Raw genomic sequence first — 24,146 nt, 5'->3', positions numbered from 1 at the left:
AGGCCGAGGCGGGTGGATCATGAGGTCGAGAGATCGAGACCATCCTGGTCAACATGGTGAAACCCCGTCTCTACTAAAAATACAAAAAACTAGCTGGGCATGGTGGCGCATGCCTGTAATCCCAGCTACTCAGGAGGCTGAGGCAGGAGAATTGCCTGAACCCAGGAGGTGGAGGTTGCGGTGAGCCGAGATCGTGCCGTTGCACTCCAGCCTGGGTAACAAGAGCGAAACTCCATCTCAAAAAAAAAACCTAAGGATAGGCCAGGAGTGGCGGCTCACGCCTGTAATCCCACCACTTTGGGAGACCAAAGTGGGCAAATCATGAGGTTGAGAGATCGAGACCATCCTGGCCAATATGGTGAAACCCTATCTCTACTAAAAATACAAAAATTAGCTGGGTATGGTGGCGCATACCTGTAGTCCCAACTACTCAGAAGGCCGCGGCAGGACAATCACCTGAACCTGGGAGGCAGAGGTTGCTGTGGGCTGAGATTGCTCCACTGCACTCCAGCCTGGCGACAGAGCGAGGCTCTGTCTCAAAAAAACCCTAAGGATAAAATACTGTGTTCCAACCTATCAATGAAGTGTATTTCTCCATGTATTCAGGTCTTCTTTCCTGTCTCTTGATGAGTTATTTTTTTCTCTATGGGAGTATCACACATCTTTAATCCGATTTATTCTAGGCATTTTGTATTTTTGAAGATACTAAAAATGACATATATTTTAAAATTTACCGTTTTGCTGTTGTACTTGGCGTCCCGAAATATAACAGGTCTTTATTTGCAGAACTTGGATCCTGTGGTTTGGCTAATGTCACTATTGATCCCAGTATTTTATCCACAGATTGGACTAGCTATGATTTCCTGTTTAATACTGAAAAGAAATAGTCATTCAGGTTTTTTCGCTGTCTCAAAGGGAAAGTGGCTTACAATTCCAGTAAATACATCTGCCATAGGAATTTTTTTCTTTTTGGTCAAATTAAGAACTGCCCCTTTTATTCTTACGTTTCCTGTTTTGTCTTTTAAATGAAGAAATGCTGAATTTGATCAAACCCATCTTATAATCCTTTTTTTTCTGTTGTTAATGTGGTAAATTAATTATGCCAATTGACTTAACATTAAGCAAATCTTGCATTCCTGTATATAACCAACTTTGTCTTGATGTATCATCCTGGGCTTATCGTCCTGGGTTTTTGCTACTGACTAGTCAGTTTTCTGATACTCTGTTTAGAATTTTTGCATCTTATGATCATTTTATGTATCTTCTGATTCTTGTAACTGAGAGTGGCCTATCATTTGCCATTCTCAAACATTCTTCCTCCGTTTTGTCATGCAGTTTGTGCTGGCCTTAAAACAACTTGCAGAATCTTTCTTCCTTTACTATTTTCTGGAAGATGATGTTTAAAATTGGCGATTTTCCTCTCATTAGGAGTTTGGTAGGATATGCCAATTAAGCCATCCCAAACAGTTGTCTCTTTGAGGAAATTTTAAACTACAGGCTCAAATTCTTAAGAGTTACAGAACTGTTAAGATTTTCTATTTCTTCATGTGTCAGTTAAGTTATATTTTTAAAAGACCTTATTTCATATAGGCTGTCAAATTTACTGGCATAAAGCTCTTCATAAGACTTTTTCTTTTTAAGCCTTCTGCAACCTACCTATCATTTTGTCCCCTTTTCATCTATGTATGTTACTTGTGATTCGCCACATTTACAAGTCTTTTCAAATAACAAGCTTCTGCTTTACTGTTCCTAATAACTTCTTTTCTACTTATTATTCTTGCTAAATTAGTGCTTATTTAAAAACATTAATTCCGGCCAGGCGTGGTGGCTCAAGCCTGTAATCCCAGCACTTTGGGAGGCCGAGGCGGGTGGATCACGAGGTCGAGAGATCGAGACCATCTTGGTCAACATGGTGAAACCCCGTCTCTACTAATAATACAAAAAATTAGCTGGGCATGGTGGCGCGTGCCTGTAATCCCAGCTACTCAGGAGGCTGAGGCAGGAGAATTGCTTGAACCCAGGAGGCGGAGGTTGCGGTGAGCCAAGATTGCGCCATTGCACTCCAGCCTGGGTAACAAGAGCTAAACTCCGTTTCAAAAAAAAAAAAACAAAAAAAAACCATTAATTCCTTCCTTCTATATTCTTTTTCTATTTCTTGAAATGGAAGGCTTTGCTCACTGATTTTCAGCCTTTCCTCCTTTCTAAAATATACATTTAATAAGCTGAATCCTATACATACACAGTATTTTCACCACTCAAGATATTTTCTAATTTCCACTGTAACTTCTTTCTCACCCCAAGGGCTATACAGGATTGCAACATCCACACATATCCTACCTATATTTTTGTTATATTCCTAGTTTAACTGTACTGTGATCAGAAAACATACCCTGTATCATTACAAACCTGTGAATTGTTGCAGTTTACTTAATAGCCCAGTTTATCATCAATTTTTATTAATGTTGTGTCTTTTATAAAGTTCTTTTTTTTTTCCTTTAAACACCAGGACAGAACATGAACGTAGTTCCCCACTACAAGTTATGCAGTCCAGCTTCCCACAATTGGGAAAACCACAGGTGTCAGCACATCTGGAGTACAATGGATAAGCCTAGCTCTGGGAAAACCACCTTCATGATCATGGGATCTCTCCTGCCAGGTTGTTCTGTTTTCTTTTGAAAGGAATACGTATTCCTCAACATCGAAGCCAACAGTCTAAATGTTCTCCTAGGCCCTCTGTTGTGCTGTCCAAATCTTCTATTTACTCATTAATTTTTCACCTACTCATTGTATCAGTTACTAAGATGTGTGTGAAAATCTCTCACTTTGATCATGGATTTGTATCTTTCTTTATAGTTGCTTATTTTTGCTTTCAGTACTTTGGGACTATTCAATAAATACATAAAAACATAACTGCCTTCCTGGTGAGATAAACCCTTTATTATTATCAGTGGAGTTGCTGTATGCCTCCTTATCTGTAGAGTTGCTGTATGCCTCAAAGCTGTTTTAGTTGTATCTATTTTAAACAATATGGACAGCTGATATTTAAAACTCCATCTGGGTCAGGCATTTAGATAGCTCCCACTGTAATCCCAGCATTTTGAGGTGGGTGGACCATCTGAGGTCAGGAGTCTGAGACTGGCCTGGCCAACATGGTGAAACCCTATCTCTACTAAATATACAAAAAACAGCCACATGTGGTGGTGGGCACCTGTAATCCTAGTTACTTGGGAGGCTGAGGCAGGAGAATTTGTTGAACCCAGGAGGCGGAGGTTGCAGTGAGCCAAGACTGTGCCACTGCACTCCAGCCTGGGTGACAGGAGTTAAACCTCATCTCAAAAAACAAAACCAAAATTAGTGTAGTGGTGGGTGCCTGTAATCCCAGCTACTTGGGAAGCTGAGGCAGGAGAATCACGTGAACCTTGGAGATGGAGGTTGTGGTGAAGCGAGATCGATCGTGCCACTGCACTCCAGCCTGTGTGACAAGGGTGAAACTCTGTCTCAAAAATAAATAATAAAAATAAAAATCCATTTGGCATTTAATTCACTTACATTTAATTATGTAATTACTGACACACTGGGCTTAAATACTCCATTTTATTATATGCTTGCTATTTGTCCTGCCTAAGCCCATTTTCCTTGCATTTCTTTGGATTTAACTTTAAATTTGTTTTTGTTTTTTTGAGAGAGTTTCACTCTGTTGCCAAGCTGGAGTGCAGTGGTGCCATCTCGACTCATTGCAACCTCCACCTCCTGGGTTCAAGCCAGTCTGTTGCCTCAGCCTCCCAAGTAACTTGGACTACAGATGTGCGCCACCACACCCGGCTAATTTTTGTATTTTTAGTAGAGTCAGTGTTTTACCATGTTGGCCAGGATGGTCTTGATCTTGACCTCGTGATCTGCCCACCTTCACCTCCCAAAGCACTGGGATTAAAGGTGTGAACCACTGCGTTTCTCCCCTTTATTTAGAAATTATACAAAAATGATATATTCTAACAATTATACATTTAATAGCAAATATTTTCTCCTACTATTGTGCCTTTTTCATTTAAATGGTATCTTTTGACAAGCAAAAATTTTTAACTTTGATGAAATCTATCAGTTTTTTCCTTTATGATCTTTTAGTATCTTCTCTATCAAAGTGTTTAACCCAAGGTCAAAAAGACCTTCCCCCGTTTTTTCTAAAAACTTAAGTTTTAGGCCGGGCGCGGTGGCTCAAGCCTGTAATCCCAGCACTTTGGGAGGCCAAGGCGGGTGGATCACGAGGTCGAGAGATCGAGACCATCCTGGTCAACATGGTGAAACCCCGTCTCTACTAAAAATACAAAAAACTAGCTGGGTGTGGTGGCGCGTGCCTGTAATCCCAGCTACTTAGGAGGCTGAGGCAGGAGAATTGCCTGAACCCAGGAGGCGGAGGTTGCGGTGAGCCGAGATCGTGCCATTGCACTCCAGCCTGGGTAACAAGAGCGAAACTCCGTCTCAAAAAAAAAAAACAAAAAAAAACTTAAGTTTTAAATTTCTTGTCCAGCTCTCTGATCTACCTTGGTTTTTATGTATATGAAGTATAGACAGGTTAATTTTTCCACGTCTGTCCAGTTGGTTCAACACTACTGGTTAAAAAGACTCCCTTTTCCTCATCTGAAATGTCTTGACGTCTTTGCAAAAAGAAAACACTGACCACACAGGTGTGAGTCTATTCTGGATTCTCTGTTCTACTCACTGTCCTGATTGCTACAGCCTCAGAGACTTGAAATCAGGTAGCAGACTCCTCCTCCTTTGTTCATGTTTCAAGATGGTTTGCCACTTTTGTTTTCAGTCCTGTTATGTGGTTTTTATATGTCTAGTTCTTTGGCAGTTTTTCAGTGATGTATCTGCTGAACGAGTGACAAAGTTGCTTTGAAGTCTACTGAAACCTTCTCTCACCGGAGCCCCCGAGTGCCATTTTTATGGCCTGTTCTTCTGTTGGCTCCTTTCACGTAATCCTGCTTCCTCACAGGACTATGTATTCTGGTTTTGTCCTGAACATTGTATAAGAAAAAAACTGTTCATAGAAATAATGTAGGATGTTTTTCCAAATACCATTTTTATTTGCCTCTGCCAGGTACCTGTGAGCACTAGCAATGTGGAATTACCTTAATCCAATTTTAGTGACATATTTTCTAGTCTCTCTAGATGACTTGAGCTAGGAGTTCCCACGAGGTCTTCCAGTTCACCCTGACTCTTGAAGTACAGGTCTTCAGACCCCAGACTTGAGTATTCCAACCTTGAAGACCTGGCAGACCCCAGTTTTCAGCTGTTGTCCCTGTACCTAAAAGAGGCTATCAAAAGGGGCTGTCAAAAGAACTGCTTTTCCGGGGAAAAGTAGCCCCAGCTGCTGGGCTCACCTCTTGAGATTTTTGTTTCACAATTTTTCACTATCTTGTTAGCTCCTTAATGCCCTGACACAGATTTTTTTACCTGGTTCACCATCTCTAAACACAATGCTCAGAAATTTTACTCAGTTTACTTAAGAACCCCTAGGCCTCTAATGAAATGATATAGTATTAACTGTTAAAAGCAGGTATTCTACTAACCTCAGTCAGGAGAGTTAATAGCCATGACAAAGTGTGAAAAAAATAAAAATAGAGACACAAAAGCTAAAGTATTTTTTAAAGCTTAGCACTATTTAAACTAAGAGCAAATAGTCTTAAAAGCACTGAGATTTTTAATCTCTACATTATAGTTTAGTATAAACCTTTAATACTGACAAAATGCTTTCCTTCTTAACAGCCCCATAAAATGTGGACAGCAGTATTTATCCATCATAAACTTGTAACCGAAGATCACATTCTGCATACTCGAGATAAGAGGCACAAATCATCTCGGCTATTTTGGGAAAGACTCACACTCAAAATCTTTAAAACATGTTAAGTTATAACAGATAATAGGACAATAGACAGGAATTTTAAAAACTTCTTTGTATAAATTATTTTTAGATAATGACTAAGAAATGTCAGTATTTCCCTAAGAAGCATTTATTTCCAAAATTTCTCATTTCAGAGAGATTTTAATAGATGGGATAATGTATCGTACCTTACCAACAGAATGCTTAACAGGTATTTTCCATTCTAAAATTACTGGTAATTCACCTAGACTTTCCTAAGTGCAAAGAACATAAATAAATATGCTGTTATACCATGGTCATGGTATCTTTTGCTTGTTTGCACCCACAGAGAATTTTATAAGATATCACAGACAGGGCCTTACTTACGATGTTTAAGATTTTTCTGGCTAAGTGTAGTGGCTCATGCCTATAATCCCAGAGCATTAGGAGGCCGAGGCAGGAAGATCGCTTGAGCCCAGGAGTTCAAGACCATAATGGGCAACACAGAGAAACCCTGTCTCTACAAAAATTTTTTAAAAACTTAGCTGGGCATGGTAGCACCCAACTGTGGTCCCAGCTACTTGGGAAACTAAGGTGGGAGGACTGCTTGGGCCTGGGTGGTCAAGACTGCAGCGAGCCAAGACTGTGCCAATTCACTCCAGGCTGAGTGATTAGGAGAGAAATCCCATCTCAAAAAAAAAAAAAAAAAAAAAAAAAAAAAAAAAAAAAAAGATTTCTTTTGACTTTATAAGATGATGAGGTACTAAATGCATTTTTAACTTATGATTTTTTTTTTTTTTGAGATGGAGTCTCACTCTGTTGCCCAGGCTGGAGTGTACCGGCTCACTTCAACCTCTGCCCCACCAGGGTTCAAGCGATTCTCCCGCCTCAGCCTCTCAAGGAGCTGGGATTACAGGCGCCTGCCACCTTGCCCAGCTAATTTTTGTATTTTTAGTAGAGACGGGGTTTCACCATCTTGGCCAAGCTCATCTTGAACTCCTGACCTCGTGATCCACCCTCCTAGGCTTCCCAAAGTGCTGGGATTACAGGCATGAGCCACTGTGCCCAGCCAACTTATGATATTTTTAAACTTAAGATGCGTTTGTCAAGATGAGAAGCATCTATATTAGAAATAGTTTATCATCTAAACAGACAAGGCTATAAATAGAACAGATTCATCAGTTCAGGACAGGAAACAAGTTCGCTATTTTTTCCCTCAGCTGCTGTTAACTATATGCTTTAAGAACAAGTTTACTGTAAGGCTTCAAGCTCTCTTCAGCAGCTAAAAATATGCTATTCTAAGTTATCAACACCAAAATCAGAATATGAGAAATATCAGCAAGTCAAATAAGGTGGATTTTACACCGTCTCATGAAACACACTTGTTTGTTGTTTAACAACAGGGATATGTTCTGAGAAATGTGTTGTTAGGCAGTTTCGTTGTTGTGTGAACATCCTGGAGTGTATTTACACAAACATAAACATATCTGAACATAGAAAAGTATACTAAAAATACAGTAAAGATGATAATTGTACTCCTGTATAGAACACTTCCCATGAATGGAGCTCGCAGGCCTGGAAGTTGTTCTGAGTGGTGAGTGAACATGGCAGTCCAGGACACTGTACACTAGGATAGACTTTACAAACACTGTACACTAGACTATTACTACATTTATTAAAAAATTTTTCTTTCTTCAATAATAAATGTTAGCTTACTGTAACTTTATAAACTTTAAAATTTAAAAAAATCTTTTAAACTCTTGACACTTAGCTTAAAATACAAACACATTGTACAGCTATACAAAAATATTTTCTTCTTTATATTCTTATTCTATATACTTTTTTCTATTTAAAATATGTTTTTAACTTTTTTGTTAAAAACCAGTACACAAACACACACATTAGCCTAGGCCTACACAGGGTCAGGACCATCAAAATCGTTGTCTTCTGTCTCCACATCTTGCCCTACTGGAACAGGGATGTCCAATCTTTTAGCTTCCCTGGGCCACAGTGGAAGAATTGTCTTGGTCCACACATAGAATACACTAACACTAACAAAAGCGGATGAGCTTAAAAAAAAAAAAATCACAAAAAATCTCATCATGTTTTAAGAAAGTTTACAAGTTTGTGCTGGGCTACATTCAGAGCTGTTCTGGGCTTCGGGTTTAACAGGCTTGCACTAGAAGGTCCTTGGGGCAATAACAGGCATGGAACTGCCACCTTCTGTGATAACAATGCCCCCTTCTGGATACCTCCTAAAGGACCTGCCTGAGGCTGTTTGACAGTTAACTTTGGGAAAAAAACGAAGAAAAAAAACTACACAGCCAAGTAGCAGTAGCTTCTGCCACATATCCTGCAAAATAATAATAATAATAAGTTGAATTAGGTTGGGCGATGTGGCTCATTGGGTGACGTGGCTCATGCCTATAAAATCCCAGCACTTTGGGAGGCTGAGGTGGGTAGATCGTCTGAGGTCAGGAGTTCAAGACCAGCCTGGTGAAACCCATCTCTGCTAAAAATGCCAAAATTAGCTGGGCATGGTGGCAGGTACCAGTAATCCCAGCTGCTCTGGAGGCTGAGGCAGGAGAATCACTTGAACCCAGGAGACAGAGGTTACAGTGAGCCAAGATCGCCCCACTGCATTACAGCCTGGAGACAGAGTGAGACTCCATCTCAACTAAAACAGAAAACAAAACAAAACAAAACAAAACGAGTAGAAGGAATACACTCTAAAATAACAATAAAAAGTATATTAACGTAATCATCTGAATTATCAGGTATCATACACTGCACATAACTGGATGTGCTATGCTCTTATATGACTGGTAGTCTAGTAGGTTTGTCTGCACCAGCACCACCAAACACAGGTAACGTATTGTGCTACGACACTATAAGACTGTGATGTAGGAATTTTTCAGCCCCATTTTAACCTTACAGGACCACTGTCACATAAGTGGTCCACTATTGACCAAAATGTCATTATGTAGTGAATGACTGTAGTTCATTAAGCTTAATGATGAAAAGACAGTTACATTAGGTCTTTTCATTTACTTTTGTAACTTATCTGATAAGTGAGAAACAGCTTTAAGTTATTAATGAAGCCTTTACCCCAATCCTGTAGGTAGAATAGAAAAATATTACAAGCAAAAACCAAAATGACATCTTAATTAATTTTTAACATAGCAACATAATAAATTCTACATTTATGATACAGTATTATGAAATAACATGAATGAACTGAACCTGGTATTTACTGCCAATTCAAAATTGGAAAGAAAAAACTCAAAAAGAAGAAAATGAGTTACAAAAGGAATATAAAAAAATTCAAATATGAAATGAAATAAAGCTTTCCACTGAAAATTAAAAGGAAACCAATGGCTTAATAGTGCAGATACATAAAAAATGTTTAAGATACACAAAGAAAATGAACAGATATGAAAATAATTTGTATTAAGTTGCTGGAAAATAATTACGTTGAAAGTATTTTCAGTTCTGAAAAAATTTAAGCTAAGAATAATTTACTTACCCAAGTTCTGTCATGCCATCTAGAAATTCCTTCCTGCTAAATTCACACTGAGTTGCTGCCCTGAACTTCCACGCGATGACCAACACGCTGATACTGGCAGGATCTAGGCTCAGATCATCACAAAACTGCTGGATCCCATCTACTCCAATTTTGTTTTCATCTTGTGGGTCTGTAGTTAACACCAGGGGAAAAGAAAGTTACACTTTTTTGAAAAGTAATTCTAAAACAGGAGGTTTGAATCCTATCATTCTATTATACGACCTAGTTCTAGCAAGCATGCTTCCAATACATCATTCAACAGGCTGCACAGGAAAGAAACACTGAGCAACAAATAACGTATCCAGAAAACTGTCCTATTTTTAAAATCTAGGTTACTGGATTTCAGGGGAAAAAAAAAATCATTGTCTTTTTTTTGAGAAGATCTGATCACTAAGAAAAATTTAATTTCCCTAAAGTGAAATAAAAATTCAAGTTTACAGAAATTTAGCTCACCCAAAGGCAAACTGCTACGAAAATACTGGATTGATAAAGTATTTGTAATACCTCAGTTACCACAACTCTGCCAAAGTAAATGAGTGATTGATGTTTTTCTTCTTAAATGATTTCATTTGCTAGTTCTAATGGTGCTGGACAATAACTATTTTTCAGAATCATTTAGCTTATGCATCCACATTTAATAGCTTAGAAATTCAGGCTCCCCACCACCTATTTCTAGTTTAAAAATAAAATTAAAGAACTTAGCATTCGTTTATCGGAAAATCAAACAGTAAAATGTATTTAAAGCATCCCAGCAAGACTTCACTAAAGCTAGTAATTTCAGACAGATTATGTATATCATAATATATCATAATGCTATGTCAACTGTTGATTTAGAAGGTGATATCGAAAACCTGTAGCTTCTTTGCTCAAATAAAGATTAGGTATGATAAACTTTTCTTCCCTTCATACAAAATTTAACTTTGGTCATTTAAGTAATATATTACTACATATATATAGTTACCAAAGAAAAATTGGTGACATAAATGAAGGAAACCATAAACATCCTTCTAACTCTATTCTCTTATATCAGGAGAAAACAACCTCACCCATAGTTTATGGGACAGAGGTTCTATTAAAAAAAAGTCCTCACTTATTACCTTATTCAATTCCACCTCCTTACATTACACTTCAGGAATAGAAATATTAATCTACAAAGCCCTGACTTAATAAACCATCTCAGTAAATTTCATTATAACAATGTTCAATTTTTCAAGTAATTTTGCAAGTACTTATTCATTTGTATGTTAATATAATTGTTATATTTGTCAACAGTCTTAGAACTGTGTTTATTTTTAGAGTCTAAGATGATTACACCATGTTTCTACTTTAACTGACTATAATTGCATGATAAAGTTAAATAATAATGAAGGGATGAAGCTTCAATAACACCTAAAGATACTATTTTCCACTTATACACAGGTATTTTTTCAAAGGCAGCTGTATGTAAATAACTTTAAAAAAATGTGCATAGCATATGACTTACAAAATTAGCTCAACAACTAACTTAGCCAAAAATTCTTAAAACAGACTAAAGCTTAACTAAAAACAATTTAAATTTTTCAGAAACTATAATAAGTACAAATCTGATTTGTTTGTTTTACCACTAAGTTTCTGAGCCAAGATTTTTTAAGGCAATTTTCAATCCATTTTTCAGATCTACACAGAAAGACTAAAGTGCACACACAGTATCTGGCTGGACACGGTGGCTCACGCCTGTAATCCCGGCACTTTGGGAGGCCGAGACAGGCGGATCACGACATCAGGAGTTCGAGACCAGCCTGGCCAACATGGTGAAACCCTGTCTCTAAATAAAAATAGAAAAAATTAGCCTAGCATGGTGGCGCGCACCTGTAGTGCCAGCTACTCGGGAGGCTGAGGCAGAAGAATCACTTGAACCTGGGAGGCGGAGGTTGCAGTGAGCTGAGACGGTGTCACTGCATTCCAGCCTAAGCGACAGAGCAAGACTCTGTCTCAAAAAAAAAAAAAAAAAAAGCAAAAAATGAAAATAATAAATAAACAAGAAGTTAAAGCCAAGGAAATTATTCTATATTTGAGCTAATACTTGTTTAAATGACGGTCAAGGTTTGGTTTTGTTTTCAAGTTTCAGAAAACTTAGTCTTAAAAACTGCTAGAGACCGGGCGTGGTGGCTCAAGCCTGTAATCCCAGCACTTTGGGAGGCCGAGGCGGGTGGATCACGAGGTCAAGAGATCGAGACCATCCTGGTCAACATGGTGAAACCCCGTCTCTACTAAAAATACAAAAAAAATAGCTGGGCATGGTGGTGCGTGCCTGTAATCCCAGCTACTCAGGAGGCTGAGGCAGGAGAATTGCCTGAACCCAGGAGGCGGAGGTTGCGGTGAGCCGAGATGGCGCCATTGCACTCCAGCCTGGGTAACAAGAGCAAAACTCCGTCTCAAAAAAAAAAAAAAAAAAAAAAAAACTGCTAGAAAGAAACAGCTGAACAAGTCAGCTCTTAGCCTACTGCCTCTCCCTCTGCACTGGATGTGAAATGTAAAGCCTGCAGAAGGACCTGGATCTGCATATGCTCATCAAGGCAGTCTAGAGTTCAAGGCACAGCTGCATTTTCACAAGAAGCTTTGATCTAAGCACTGATGTCAATAAAAATCATGACTGTTCACAATCTGCAACACAAGGTTTCTTTGCTGAGAGCTTTTCCCAAAGCCTCTCTAACCATGGAAGCTATTTCAGTGCTGACATGCCACTACCCGGGCAAGGAAAACACTGAGGTTTACCCTTGCTCCAGGATCATCTTCGTGATTTGGTGTTGTTCTTAACCTTCTCATCATCAATATTTCAGCCTAAAGAGAAGTGCTTGAAAACAATACCATGTTAACAGACACAATCATGCCGACACCAAGCCTCCCAGCAGTGGCTTTTCCCTGACAGGCTGTGCAACATCAGACTCAGTGCATAGAACAAGTGGGCACGGGCCTGGTCCTGATCCATCCCTGACTCCCCTCTTCTTGCCCTCCCCCAACCCTGGCCAATCACAGTCCCAGCCCCATTTAAACTGGAGAAAGTGGATTCTGTAGCTGAGTGCCGGGAGGAGAAGCAAGAACAGCCTAGAGACCTCCTGCTCCTGGCACCAGAGCCCTGGACATGCAGTGCGCAGGCCGCTGATGGAGGCGGGCATCCGTCCAGCTTTGCTGCCGACCCCTCTTACCTTTGTACCTGCCGTACAGCTGCTCCAGCTTCTTCTTGTCCACAGTGTTCCGCATGGACTCCCTGTGGAACGAGTCTGGGTTTTGGAAGAAGCTGTCCGTGGCCTCGTCTAGTCTCCACTCATTCTGCGTTAAGCAGTAGATGGCAGTTCTCTCGCCAGCCTGAGTGCATGCCATAAACTGGCGAACCTTGTCCCTCTGAGACGATTTAAGCTTATGCTTTGGGATGCAAAAGAAGTAGGAAAGCCATGAAGCTGCTCAGGGTTTGTCCCAGCCTCTAGCCTAACGCCTGCACTTAACTGGGCAGAATCACAGAACATAAAGCTTTGCTCTTCATCAGTTAAAAAGACTGGACAGCCTTCTGAAAATTGAAACCACAGCACCTACACAGTAACAGGCAGTCTAACCTTCAAAAATTATGAGAATTAACATTTTATACAAGACGTACTCTGACCTCTACCCAGTCACTCTGCATAAAGTAAGACTGTTGCTTTTCTAAAAATCTCTGTATGCCTCCCTCTGTAATGCACATCTAACCCTCTGATGAAACAGGGCAAGGACTTCACAGCATCACTGGGGGTCCTAGCTGCAGGGTCTTCTTTGGCTTCAAGTAAGTTCAGGCTCTAATGAATGGGAAGAGGCCATGCAGTTAGGAGACATTAAGTTTTTCCCAGTTTAAAATCAGCAGAATCACATTGATGAAACGTACACCAATAACTAAGGAGAGTGTTAAAAGTAATTTATAAAAGTTTCACAAGCAGGCACAAAAAAGCCTGTTATGATTAAATGGAAACAATAATACTAATAACAAGAATGCCTCTGTATATGAGACAGAAATAAAATGAAAAATAGGACAGAGGCTCTGAGCAGGCAATAAATAACAAAACTGCCAAGTAGCTGTACTATATATAGTATATAATGAAACAAAGTAACATCTTGACACTTCCAGATATAGGAGGCTGAGTTTCCACTTATCTAAAGTAACTTGATGATGTAATCCCAGCACTTGGAGGCCAGGGCAGATCACTTGAGGTACAGAGTTTGAGACCAGCCTGGCCAACATGGTGAAACCCCATCTCTACTAAAAATACAAAAATTAGCAGGGCATGGTGGTGTGCACCTGTAGTCCCAGCTACTCAGGAGGCTGAGGCAGGAGAATCGCTTGAATCTGGGAGGCGGAGACTGCAGTGAGCTGAGATGCTGCCCCTGCACTCCAGCCTGGGCGACAGAGCAAGACTCTGTCTCAAAACATAATAATAATAAACGAATAAAGTAACTTAATGAAAACAACACTGGAAAAGAAAGTGATTTACTAACTTCTCTAAATCCAAACAGACCCTAGAATCTACTGGATGCTAATGTTTTACAAAAATGCTTTCCACAATTAGGGGGTAATTTTTTACTCAAATTTTTATCAGGAATTTATACTCAATCTTGTTCAAATAAAAATGAGACAACTTATAAAAACATATGGAATGAATCCTAACATAATTTACAGAAACATATAGAAGGATAACAAGGTATGGATGAGAAAACTTGAGACTGGGGAAAGACGTACCAGGAGGCCAGGGGTGCTGTTAGTACAGGGACACGCCTGTCACATGTCAGAGCTGGAAATCAGGCTCCAAGCTTCCCCAGTGCCACAGCAAAGACAATATGATTAGTTAGGAAAATCCGTTTTCATAGGATCTAAAACCTTAGCAGCAGCTCAGAAGTGGTACAGACCCTTCCGGCCTAAAACCTGAGGGAAACATCTCCTGGGGCTCCTCATGAAGTTCGACGTTTCCTCGTGTATACCAATTCCTCACCAAAATGCCAACCATGTACAGCAGAGCCAGCTTCCAGTTTTTTTTATTTTTGTTTTTTTTTGAGACAGGCAATCAAAAAGCATGGTGCCAAAATACCAGATGACAATTCTGCAGGAACATTAAGAGAATGCTATCCAGATAGATACTCCCCTGCGTGCATCTGGGACCCTGGGGTCCTCAGGCCTCTCAGGCGTTCCACAGAACTACCTTCCTGAGTGTCCTAAGCTGTCACCAGCCTTGCTCACTCTCATTCTCACAAAGTGCACAGCAGAGGCTTCCACAGGCTGTATGGCTTGTGATATTACAGGACTGAACACAAGATTTGAGAGCCTATCTTTTATTGAGCCAAAATTAAGATATTTGCAAAAACTAATGGGTTTTTTATTGTTAATTAAATACAGAAATATTTCAATACTTTCTACTTTAATTTCTAATATGGTAAATATTGATGACTATTACCCACATATCATTTAAGAATGACTGGGGTTCAACGTTCCAATGACTGGGGCTCCAATCATTCTTAGAAACATACAGGAAATGTGGTTCATATACACCATGGCATACTAGGCAGTCACAAAAAGGACGAAGATCATGTCCTTTGCAGCAACACAGATGGAGCTGGAGGCCATCTTCCTAAGTGAACTGATGCAGGAACAGAAAATCAAATGCCACATGTTCTCACTTTTAAGTGGGAGTTAAACACTGAGCACATGTGGACACAAAGAAGGACCAACAGACACTGGAGCCTGCTTGAGGGTGGCAGGAGGGAGAGGGCCACAAAACCACCCACCGGGCGCGGTGCTTCTTACCTGGCTGACGATACCATCTGCAAAGCAACCCCATGACATGCTACTGGCCTTTATAACCAACCTGCACATGTACCCCTGAACCTAAAATAAAAAAAACCAAACAACCCAAAACAATATAGGACTCCTGAGACGAAACGCTGTGAGAACTGCTAATTCAGGAGAGTCCAGGGAATGGACATTCCGGCTACTCAGAACAATGAGTGTTGGGCATTTGGGAGCCTTGGATTCCTTTTGGAATCTGACGAGTCATTGCTCTGCCCTCCAGGAAAACATATACGAACCTCGCACGCGCAGGCAGCTTTGAATAAAATTTCAGGGGTTTCACAGATGGCTTCGGTCTATCTGGAAAGTCCTCACAAGGTAGGAGAAGGCAGAACTCAGGTTAAGCACTGACGAAGATCAGAAACCTTCATTCAGTCAGCTTTCTCTCGTAATGTTCCAGACAGCAGCATCTCAGGCTTGTGGGCCAGGAGGTATGTTGCAAAAGCAGCCAGCCATAGTGGTCCAATAAAACTCAATTTACAAAAACAGCCAGCTTGTGGGCTGTAGTTTGCTGACCCCAACCTACATTCTAGAGGAATAAATGAATACATATTCTCTATATTATTTCCTGAAATTGAGCTTTTGAAAAGAACTAAACAAAGAATTCAAGGTTGTACTCTCTGTTAAGATTGAATTTAGCTAAATTAAGTCAGATCCCATATTCTCTGACAGTAAGCTGACAAAAGATAGAGCTGGTGTCTTTTTATGAAGTTGACAGCCTTCTCAAGGGAGGGTGAGCAAAGCCAAGAGTTAAAAAGTTTAGGGTAAAGACACAAGTGCAACCCCCAAAATGGTCCACCACTAAGAATAGCCCTGACATCCTCATTATGGAAGCGGCCATCATTGCTACATTTAAAAATTCTGCCATGTTACACAACAAAATTTAGTATATCCATGTAACAGAATAGAATTTGGCCATAAAAAGGAATGAAGTATTGACACATGCCACAACATGGATGAAGCTCAAAATCATGATGCTGAGTGAAAGAAGCCAGGCACAAGAAGCCAGACAGTGTACGATTCCACTTACAGGAAATATCCAGAATGGGCAAATCCACAGAGAAAGAAAGGTGAGTGGTAGCCAGGGGCTGGGACAAGGGAGGAGTTGGGAGTGACTGCTGATGGGTGCAGGGCTTTCTTTTGGGGCAACAAAAATGTTTTAAGACTAGATAGAGGTGGTGGTTCCACAAATTTGTGAACATACCAAACACCATTGAATTGTACTCTTTAAAATAATTTTATGTCACATTAATTTCACCTAAAAAAAAGGTCAACATTGTACTCGTTAGATTCTCCGAGACTATTCAGCAGGCTAATATCCTCTTGGGTGACTGAATTATTCAACCAGCATTATACAACTGATGGCTCCACATCAAGAGATCTGGAGTGCGGACACCTGGAAGACACGATGGTGTCTGATCCTGAGCTCCCGCTAATCACCCCTTGAAGCCTCTTCTAACATGTGACGACACTGGTACACCAGCAGCCTAATCTCCTAGAACTCTAGAAGAATAGATGCAGGAGCACATGGATTCAAGGTGGTTTTGGATCATTACTGTTAGCTACAGAGGGAACCGAAGGGTATGGAGAAACACGAAGATCCTCCTGCAATGTCACAAGATACGCCAGGAAACACTGAACTGCACGGTGGTGCCAAGGCACTGGCTCAGAATGAGCAAGAGCAGCTCGGAGGTCTAGGCTTAGCCCATTAACAAGTCTGGCCAGTCAACAAAGCTGCAATCATTTGATGTCACCCCTTACAGGTTTCTCCATAAAATAACAGCAATTAAAGCAATGATGAGTAGCTAAGTCTAAAGACTACGTGCTTCATGTCCAAAAGTGACTAAGAGACCCAAGTGGCCTCTTCTGAAGAAGGGAACTGGCATAAAGCTTCTTAGGAAACAAAAAGGTTCAGCAACTAACAAACTACAGGGGCAAGAAAGAAGCCCCGACTGCCCTTAGGACTAAACTCAGGTCAAATTAACAAAGGCCCAGACGTCGGCAGGAAGCTTTGAGTGTACCCAGATAGGACTGAACCCAGGTCAAACTAATCAAGGTCGATCCGCTGTGGAACCAGGGCCACCCTTCAAGCTGACAACCTTCACCGAGGCTTACCACGCCATGCAAATTCAATTATTAAGGCCAGTTTTTCAAGACTGTATGTAGGGGGGTATTTTCTAGGTTTCACTATTTTATTCTGTTAAAATAAAATAGTTGAAATTCTTGAAATAAAATACACAATTCTTAAAATAAAAATCCGGGCAATCCAGTGGAAACAGCAAATAAAATCTCTAAGCTATAAAAAGTCTTAAACATTTTTAACTGACTTTGTGTAAAACTACTCATATTATCTGGCATGGAGGATACCCATAGGTCAAATGGAAAGAAATTACTCTTACAATGTCCTTGGGTCAACTTACAAGGGGCTGGCAGGCCCATCATTTTGATCAAATAAACTGTTTAAGTTTATCGATCACTTGGACGCTGTTTTGGTAGACAGCACACTTGAGGGAGGGGGAGTGAAATTCATCCGCTCCGCAGCAGTGGAGCTGACAGATGCCATAGACCCTCCTCTCCTGCACTCTGAGCGTGTTCGAGTTTTCCCCAAGCTAAGTTCCTGTCTACTCCGCCCGTTTCCTCCTAAAAGGTGGAGCGAACGACCCCTACCTGCCCAGGTGTGCACCCTAACTCATGCCACCTCGCTGCAGACCGGCCTCTGCAGTGACCCCTGAGGGTCACACAAGCCCGGCTGCTGCAGTCAGTGGGACCTTCACAGCTGCTCTTGCGTTCAGCACTGCTGATGGCTCCCCTTTCCTTCGACACCTTCTAGCCTCCTGGTTTCTCCTACCGGCCCTTCTCAGTCTCCTCTGCGGCTCTTCTCCCCTCCTGACAGCGTCCCTTCCCGGCTCTCTGGGCTTTAGCCAGGGCAATCTTTCAGCTTCTAGGCGGCGCCGTCGCCTCCCACCGACGCACCGTCCGTGCGCACCGTTCCTTCTGCCCCGAGCCGCGCACGGCTGGCTGCCCCCGGCACCTCACTTTTTCTCCGGCTAATTTCCAGAGAAAGCCTCCAGCGTTCAACTCAGACCCTCGGCCTCTGACAGCGCGCCCCCGCCCGCGTCCCACAGGCTCCCGGCACCCGCGCCTCGTTCCTCGCCCGCGCGTCTGGCGCCCGCCTCCCCCGCCGGGGCATCGGCCCGCCCGCAGCACCCCGCCGGCCTCCGAGGCGCTGTGTCCAGTCCCAACCATCCCCGTGGCTTCCACGCACTTCAGAGCCGCTGAGGGGCACCCCGGCAGCCCCCTCCGGGGCCGCAGACGCACAGCCGCAGCCCCGGCCCGGCCCCGCCGCCCCTCCTTCCCCTCCGCCCGCGCGGGTCTGTGCTTCCCGCGGTTCCTCCCCTGCGGTGCCGGTCAACGGCCTCAGCACCTGCACGGCCGCCCGCAGGACCGGCCGCGACCTCGCACGCTCCCGTGTCCGAGCCGCCCTGGGAAGCCCCGGCCCCCGGCCCCCGCCCCGCAGCGCCCCCAGCCTCCCGCTCCGCGCCCCGCAGCGCCCCCCGGCCCGCGCCCCCCGCCCCGCAGCGCCCCCAGCCTCCCGCTCCGCGCCCCGCAGCGCCCCCCGGCCCGCAGCGGCCCCCGGCCCCCCAGCTACCGCGGTCCCCCCGCCCCCCCGGCTCCCGCCCTCCGCCCTCCGCTCAGTCGTCCCTCGACGCTCGCGGCTCCGTCAAACCTGTGCTCCCCACGGTCCCGCGCCTCCCACGCCGCCGCTCCGGCTCGCAGGCCCCCGGCGCACTCCTCCCTCAGCCCCGCTCGGGACGCCCCACACAGCTCGCCGGGCTCGGCCCCACCTATCCAGCGCGTCGCCAGCGCCCGACCCCGGCCCCGGCCCCGGCCCCGACCCCGACCCCGGCCCCGACCCCGACAGGCAGAGGCGACGCCAGGGCACCTACCATCTCCCTCGCGCCGCCAGCCTCTGGCCGGCCCCGGCCTTCTGCGCAGGCGCGGCGGTCGCTCCGCCCTAGTCCTAGGACGGCCGCGGCCCGGGGCTCCGGGACACTGGCGGGAGCCGGCCGCGGGGACTCCCACTCCCGGCATGCTCAGCGCCGCCCGGGGGCCGACGGGAGCTCTCGCACCGCCCCTGCCCCAGCGCTCAGCCTGTTCGGCGCCGCCATCCCCCTGTCGCCCCTGCTCGTCCGCCCTCCGTGAGGGCCGTGGCTCGCGCCTGCGGTGACCGATGCCGGCCTGAGGCTCCCAGGCCCCACGCAGGCCGGGAGGTGCTCTTGGAAGAAGAGGGCGACGAGTCGGTGCACAGAACTCCATCTCCCGACATGCTCCGCACCGCCCCGCGGCCGACGGGACACGCCCACGCCCCGCCTTTTGGGGGGGGCGCTGCGACTGCGTGTGGGCGGGAGTCCCGTGCGGCGGCGCTGGGCGAGGGCGGCTCCTTCCCGGCCTCCCGGCCCGGGTCCCGCCTGGCAGAGGATGAAGGGAAGCCCTCGGGCGCTGCGGTCCGTCTCCGCCCCTCGGCTCCCGGCGCCGCAGAGCCCTGCCCAGGCCGCGGGACGGTGATGCTGTGGCCGGGCGGGTGGGCGCGGCCCCCTACGTCCCGGTGAGCGCCGGGCCTCGTCCTAACGGGGCTCTTTCCCAGGGGTCCCCCGCCTTCCTTTCGTCTTCCTCCCTCCCCGGGGCTCCCCTCCCTCCCCTCCCCGGGGCTCCCCTCCCTCCCCTCCCCGGGGCTCCCCTCCCTCCCCTCCCCGGGGCTCCCCTCCCTCCCCTCCCCGGGGCTCCCCTCCCCGGGGCTCCCCGGGGCTCCCCTTCCCTCCCTCCCCGGGACTCCCCTTCCCTCCCTCCCCGGGGCTCCCCTCCCCGGGGCTCCCCTTTCCTCCCTCCCCGGGGCTCCCCTCCCTCCCTCCCCTCCCCGGGGCTCCCTTCCCTCCCTCCCCTCCCCGGGGCTCCCTTCCCTCCCTCCCCTCCCCGGGGCTCCCCTCCCTCCCTCCCTGCCCTCCCCGGGGCTCCCCTCCCCGGGGCTCCCCTTCCCTCCCTCCCCGGGGCTCCCCTTCTCTTGCAGGCGCTGTCTCCCGGGGTCGGGTGGTCTGTGGGGCCTGGGGTCCCGCTCCCCCAGGCCTTGCCTAGGCGTTCTTGGCCGAGGCCCACGTTCTCGGCGGGTATCCACCTGCGTTCCCACCCTGGCCGCCCGTGTGGGCTCGGGACCGCCAGGGCCCGCGGCAGGGCGCGGTTGCAGCCCACCCCCGACGCCCCTCCTGCGGCGTCGGTGAGCCAGGGTGCGGACGCCCGCGCTGGGAAGCAAGGCCGCCGTGCTTCGGGTCCCTAGTCACTGCCCGTTTTTCTGGTTACTCTGTCTTACAAATTTATCTTATTTACCGGCTTTTTCAAAAGGAGCGTCTTAATGATTGAATTGCTTAGTGAAATATATTTTTTTTTTTTTCCCGCAAACTTCACTTAAATATTCTGAAGCTTTTGTGTTGTTGAGACAGAGTCTTGCTGACGCCCAGGCTGGAGTGCAGTGGCTGGTCAAGGCTCAAGGGGTTGTCCCGCCTCAGCTGCCTCAGGAGCTGGGGCCGCAGGGGCTACCACGCCGCACTAAGTTTTTCATTTTTAATACAGACAGGGTCTTGCTGTGTTGCCCAGGCTAGTCTCCAACTCCTGGCCTCAGGCAGTTCGCCCACCTCAGCCTTCCAAAGCGCTGGTAATATACATAATTGTGTTATAATACGGCAGTGGCATGAACCACCGCACCCAGCCTTTTTATTTTGAGATGTTACAGATTCACATGTAGTTGTAAGGAGTAATATAAAGAAATCCTGGAGTGCCTTGCCCTGTTTTCTCCAATGGTAGCGCCTTGCAAAACCATAGTATATGCAGGCAATTTTCATTGATCAGATCCCCTGACCTGCTGAGATTGCACCAACTGTATATGCACTAGTGAGTGTCAGTCTACAGCTGTGTGTCTTCTCAATGAAATTGAGATTTTTTTCACTTAGCGTTGAGATACATCCGCATTGTTATATGTATCAATAGCTCAAGAAACAGAAATTCTAAGAATTCATTATTTAAAAAGTAATCCCAGCACTTTGGGAGGCTGAGGCAGGCAGATCAGCTGAGGTCAGGAGTTAGAGACCTGCCTGACCAACATGGTGAAACCCAGTCTTTACTAAAAATACAAAAAGTAGCTGAGTGTGGCTGTGGACGCCTGTAATTTCAGCTACTCGGAAGGCTGAGGCAGGAGAATGGCTTGATCCTGGGAGGCGGAGGTTGCAGTGGGCTGAGATCACACCACTGCCCTCCAGCCTGGGTGACAAAAGCAAAACTCAGTCTGAAAAAAAAAAACCAAAAACCAAAAAACCACACCACATTACAGGTATTCAAAGTCTTTTTTTTGAGATGGAGTCTCACTGTTGCCCAGGTGTGATCTTAGCTCACTGCAACCTCTGCCTCCTGGGTTCAAGTGATTCTCCTGCCTCGGCCTCCTGATTAGCTGGGATTACAGGCGTTTGCCACCATGCCCGGCCAACTTTTGTATGTTTAATAGAGACAGGGTTTCACCATCTTGGCCAGGTTTCTCTCAAACTCCTGAATTCGTGATCCACCTGCTTCAGCCTCTCAAAGTACTGGGATTACAGCAATCAGTCACTTCACCTGGCCTCCAAAATGTCTTTTTAATTAGAACAGCTAAAGATGCTTACTTATTTACTCAAAAAACATGCTACAATTTGGTAGTCCATAGGATTTTGGAGGCAAGTTTGAAGGTAAAATCAAATGAGTTTGAAAAGAGAGTGATTTGTATTTTAAGGATCCATAAATAATTTCACTTTCATGTTATGTTTCAGTGGGAAATTTTAGTATAACTACAACTAAAATCCTCAGTAAATCCTCATAAAAATTAATAGCTCCCTTTGAGGGACACCTAATTTCAGGAACCTGACTGAGGAAGGAACCGGAAATGAACATAGAGGTGTCATTCACACATGAGCTCTGTTGAAAGCCACTTTTCTGGAGCATAAAATCCATCAAAGAATCACTTTTTGGGATCTTTTGGGAGGTGTAAACGAAGCATCTCAAATGTCTATCTTGGTTCTCGAAAATACTAAATGTGCACTTCTGAAGTAGCTGTTGATTTCTTTAGCTCCCTTGGAAGGAGAGACGCTTAGCAATTGAGTGAGTCATTAAAATAACAGTTTAGCTATATTGCCAGGCATGACTAAATGATTGCCTCATTGTTTGTTTTTAAGGTGGTAAATGTGTACTTAAGGGTGTACACGTGTACTTAAAGTGTATTGAAACTAACATAAAATTGGTTGGAAGAGCGCATTATTTATCGTACACCCTTTCAGGTAAGTGGCCCTCCGTGGAACGTGCTTTATCTGGAGTCAGTTTCCAAGATTGTTCTGTAATTGATCACTTTCTAACCCGAATATCGTCTCTTCTTGGTGACTTTTGCTGTGATTCTGATGAGTGACTCCTGTTGACTAACACTACTGTCTTCAGGACCTGCCGAAGTGCACACAGCTGCTGAGCACTCACTGGGGAATCTTTGGAATATGTGACGATTGAGTAGGAATTCCTAACAGTCCATTGGATGCTGCTGTAAAGAATGGTTAGGTTAATATTTCGTTGTTGTTTCCTTTCAACCGTACACCTGCGTACGTGGTAGGTGTTGGTTTTGCTGCCTTTTTTGGCTTAGCTGCCTGTGATCCCTTAGTGGCTAAATTCCATGGACTCGGCGTTTATTCCTCCTCCTCTCCAGAGTCTCGGTTTCCAGCCTCTAAGCTCCTCCTGCCTTAGTGGCCTTTGCTGGCCGCTGTCTCCACCTGCTCCCTAAACAGTGCTCAGTCTGGGTGCACTGCCCTGCCCCTGCTTGTGGTCACCTGGATGCCACGGCTCCCGCCGCGCTGAAACCATCTTCATTCCCCCAGCAGTCATGTTCAGAAAGCAAGCTCCTGTCTGTGCTCTGCCTTGCCAGGATAAATTCACGTGTAGTGTTTTAGGTCCCTAAGGAAAGCTGGAGGAGACTGAAATTGGATGATAGCAAAACGTTCTAGACATCTAGGTATTGTGGCGTAGATACATGTATATTGTGAGTTCTTGACGTCTTCCTAGCACTTGACTACAGACTGTTGGGCCATGTGGCAAAATTTCAAATGATTTTGGGAAGCCCGCAAAGCTAACGGTAGGTAGCTCAGAAAATTTCGTTTCTGGAGTGACATCGAGTGTGGTGTCCCCAGGCAGTCCACTGACTTCTGAGGAGAAGTTGATGGTATTTTCTGGGTTTTGATAACATGGACTCTCTCTCTTTTATTTTTTTATTTTTTATTTTTTGGGAGACAGTTTTGCTCTTGTTGCCCAGGCTGGAGTGCAGTGGAGTGATCACAGCTCACTGCAACTGCAACCTCTACCTCCTAGGTTCAAGGGATTCTTCTGCCTCAGCCTCCTGAGTAGCTGGGATTACAGGTGCACGCCACCATACCCAGCTAATTTTTGCATTTTTAGTAGAAATCGGGTTTCACCACGTTAGCCAGGCTGGTCTCGAACTCCTGACCTCGTGGTCTGCTCACCTCAGCCTCAGCCTCCCAAAGTGCTGACATTACAGACGTGAGCCACTGCACCTGGCCAACATGGACTCTCTTAAATAGACTTGGTTTCTGTATTTTGCATGTGGTAGAGTTGGTAGCGATATGAGGCTGTTTTCTTTAAAAAAAACAAAATTGCCTTCAAACCTTTCCATAAAGATGTAACTGACCTTTAATCATCTCAGCCCTTCGCAAGGTACCACACAAGGTACGTCAACATTCAGTATTTGGTTTTAATCTCAGTGCAATGGTTTAGATATATAATCTAGGAAAGATTATATTTTCTTCAGAAAG

At 44.8% G+C, this 24,146-nt stretch overlaps 2 protein-coding genes and 1 non-coding gene across 13 annotated transcripts in view; 1 reads left to right on the top strand and 2 right to left on the bottom strand.

The window, feature by feature from the left end:
• The window catches only part of DCUN1D2 (defective in cullin neddylation 1 domain containing 2), a 37,400-nt gene extending 18,096 nt beyond the window's left edge, over window positions 1-19,304 (bottom strand). For 2 of the 5 annotated variants that reach the window (XR_012514263.1, XM_074387412.1), the window contains exons 1-3: window positions 19,215-19,304; window positions 12,611-12,827; window positions 9,387-9,555 (exon numbers count right to left, since the gene is read on the bottom strand). Coding sequence is in view for 4 of the 5 variants with exons in the window: in XM_074387412.1 (XP_074243513.1) it covers window positions 9,387-9,555; window positions 12,611-12,827; window positions 19,215-19,217 (389 nt within the window). In the remaining variant the exon portion in view is untranslated. Of the gene's footprint in view, window positions 1-9,386; window positions 9,556-12,610; window positions 12,828-15,506; window positions 18,586-19,214 lie in introns of those variants that run through there. The other 3 variants (XM_074387413.1, XM_074387410.1, XM_074387411.1) reach the window with 3 other exon arrangements.
• Window positions 2,504-2,664, bottom strand: LOC141581704 (U1 spliceosomal RNA). Its single transcript, XR_012514464.1, has one exon. It is a non-coding gene; the product is annotated as a U1 spliceosomal RNA (small nuclear RNA).
• A 336-nt stretch (window positions 19,305-19,640) lies between the features above and the next one.
• The window catches only part of TMCO3 (transmembrane and coiled-coil domains 3), a 55,132-nt gene continuing 50,626 nt past the window's right edge, over window positions 19,641-24,146 (top strand). Inside the window, exons 1-2 of one of the 7 annotated variants that reach the window (XM_074387400.1) lie at window positions 19,642-19,873; window positions 22,515-24,060. The gene's annotated coding sequence lies outside the window, so the exon portion shown is untranslated. Of the gene's footprint in view, window positions 19,874-20,436; window positions 24,061-24,146 lie in introns of those variants that run through there. The other 6 variants (XM_074387404.1, XM_074387398.1, XM_074387403.1 and 3 more) reach the window with 6 other exon arrangements.

Source organism: Saimiri boliviensis, chromosome 16 (genome assembly GCF_048565385.1).
Source record: "Saimiri boliviensis isolate mSaiBol1 chromosome 16, mSaiBol1.pri, whole genome shotgun sequence".
Classification (NCBI taxonomy): Eukaryota; Metazoa; Chordata; class Mammalia; order Primates; family Cebidae; genus Saimiri; species Saimiri boliviensis.
Note: the sequence above shows the minus strand (reverse complement) of the source record. Positions and strands in the feature narration are given on the sequence as shown.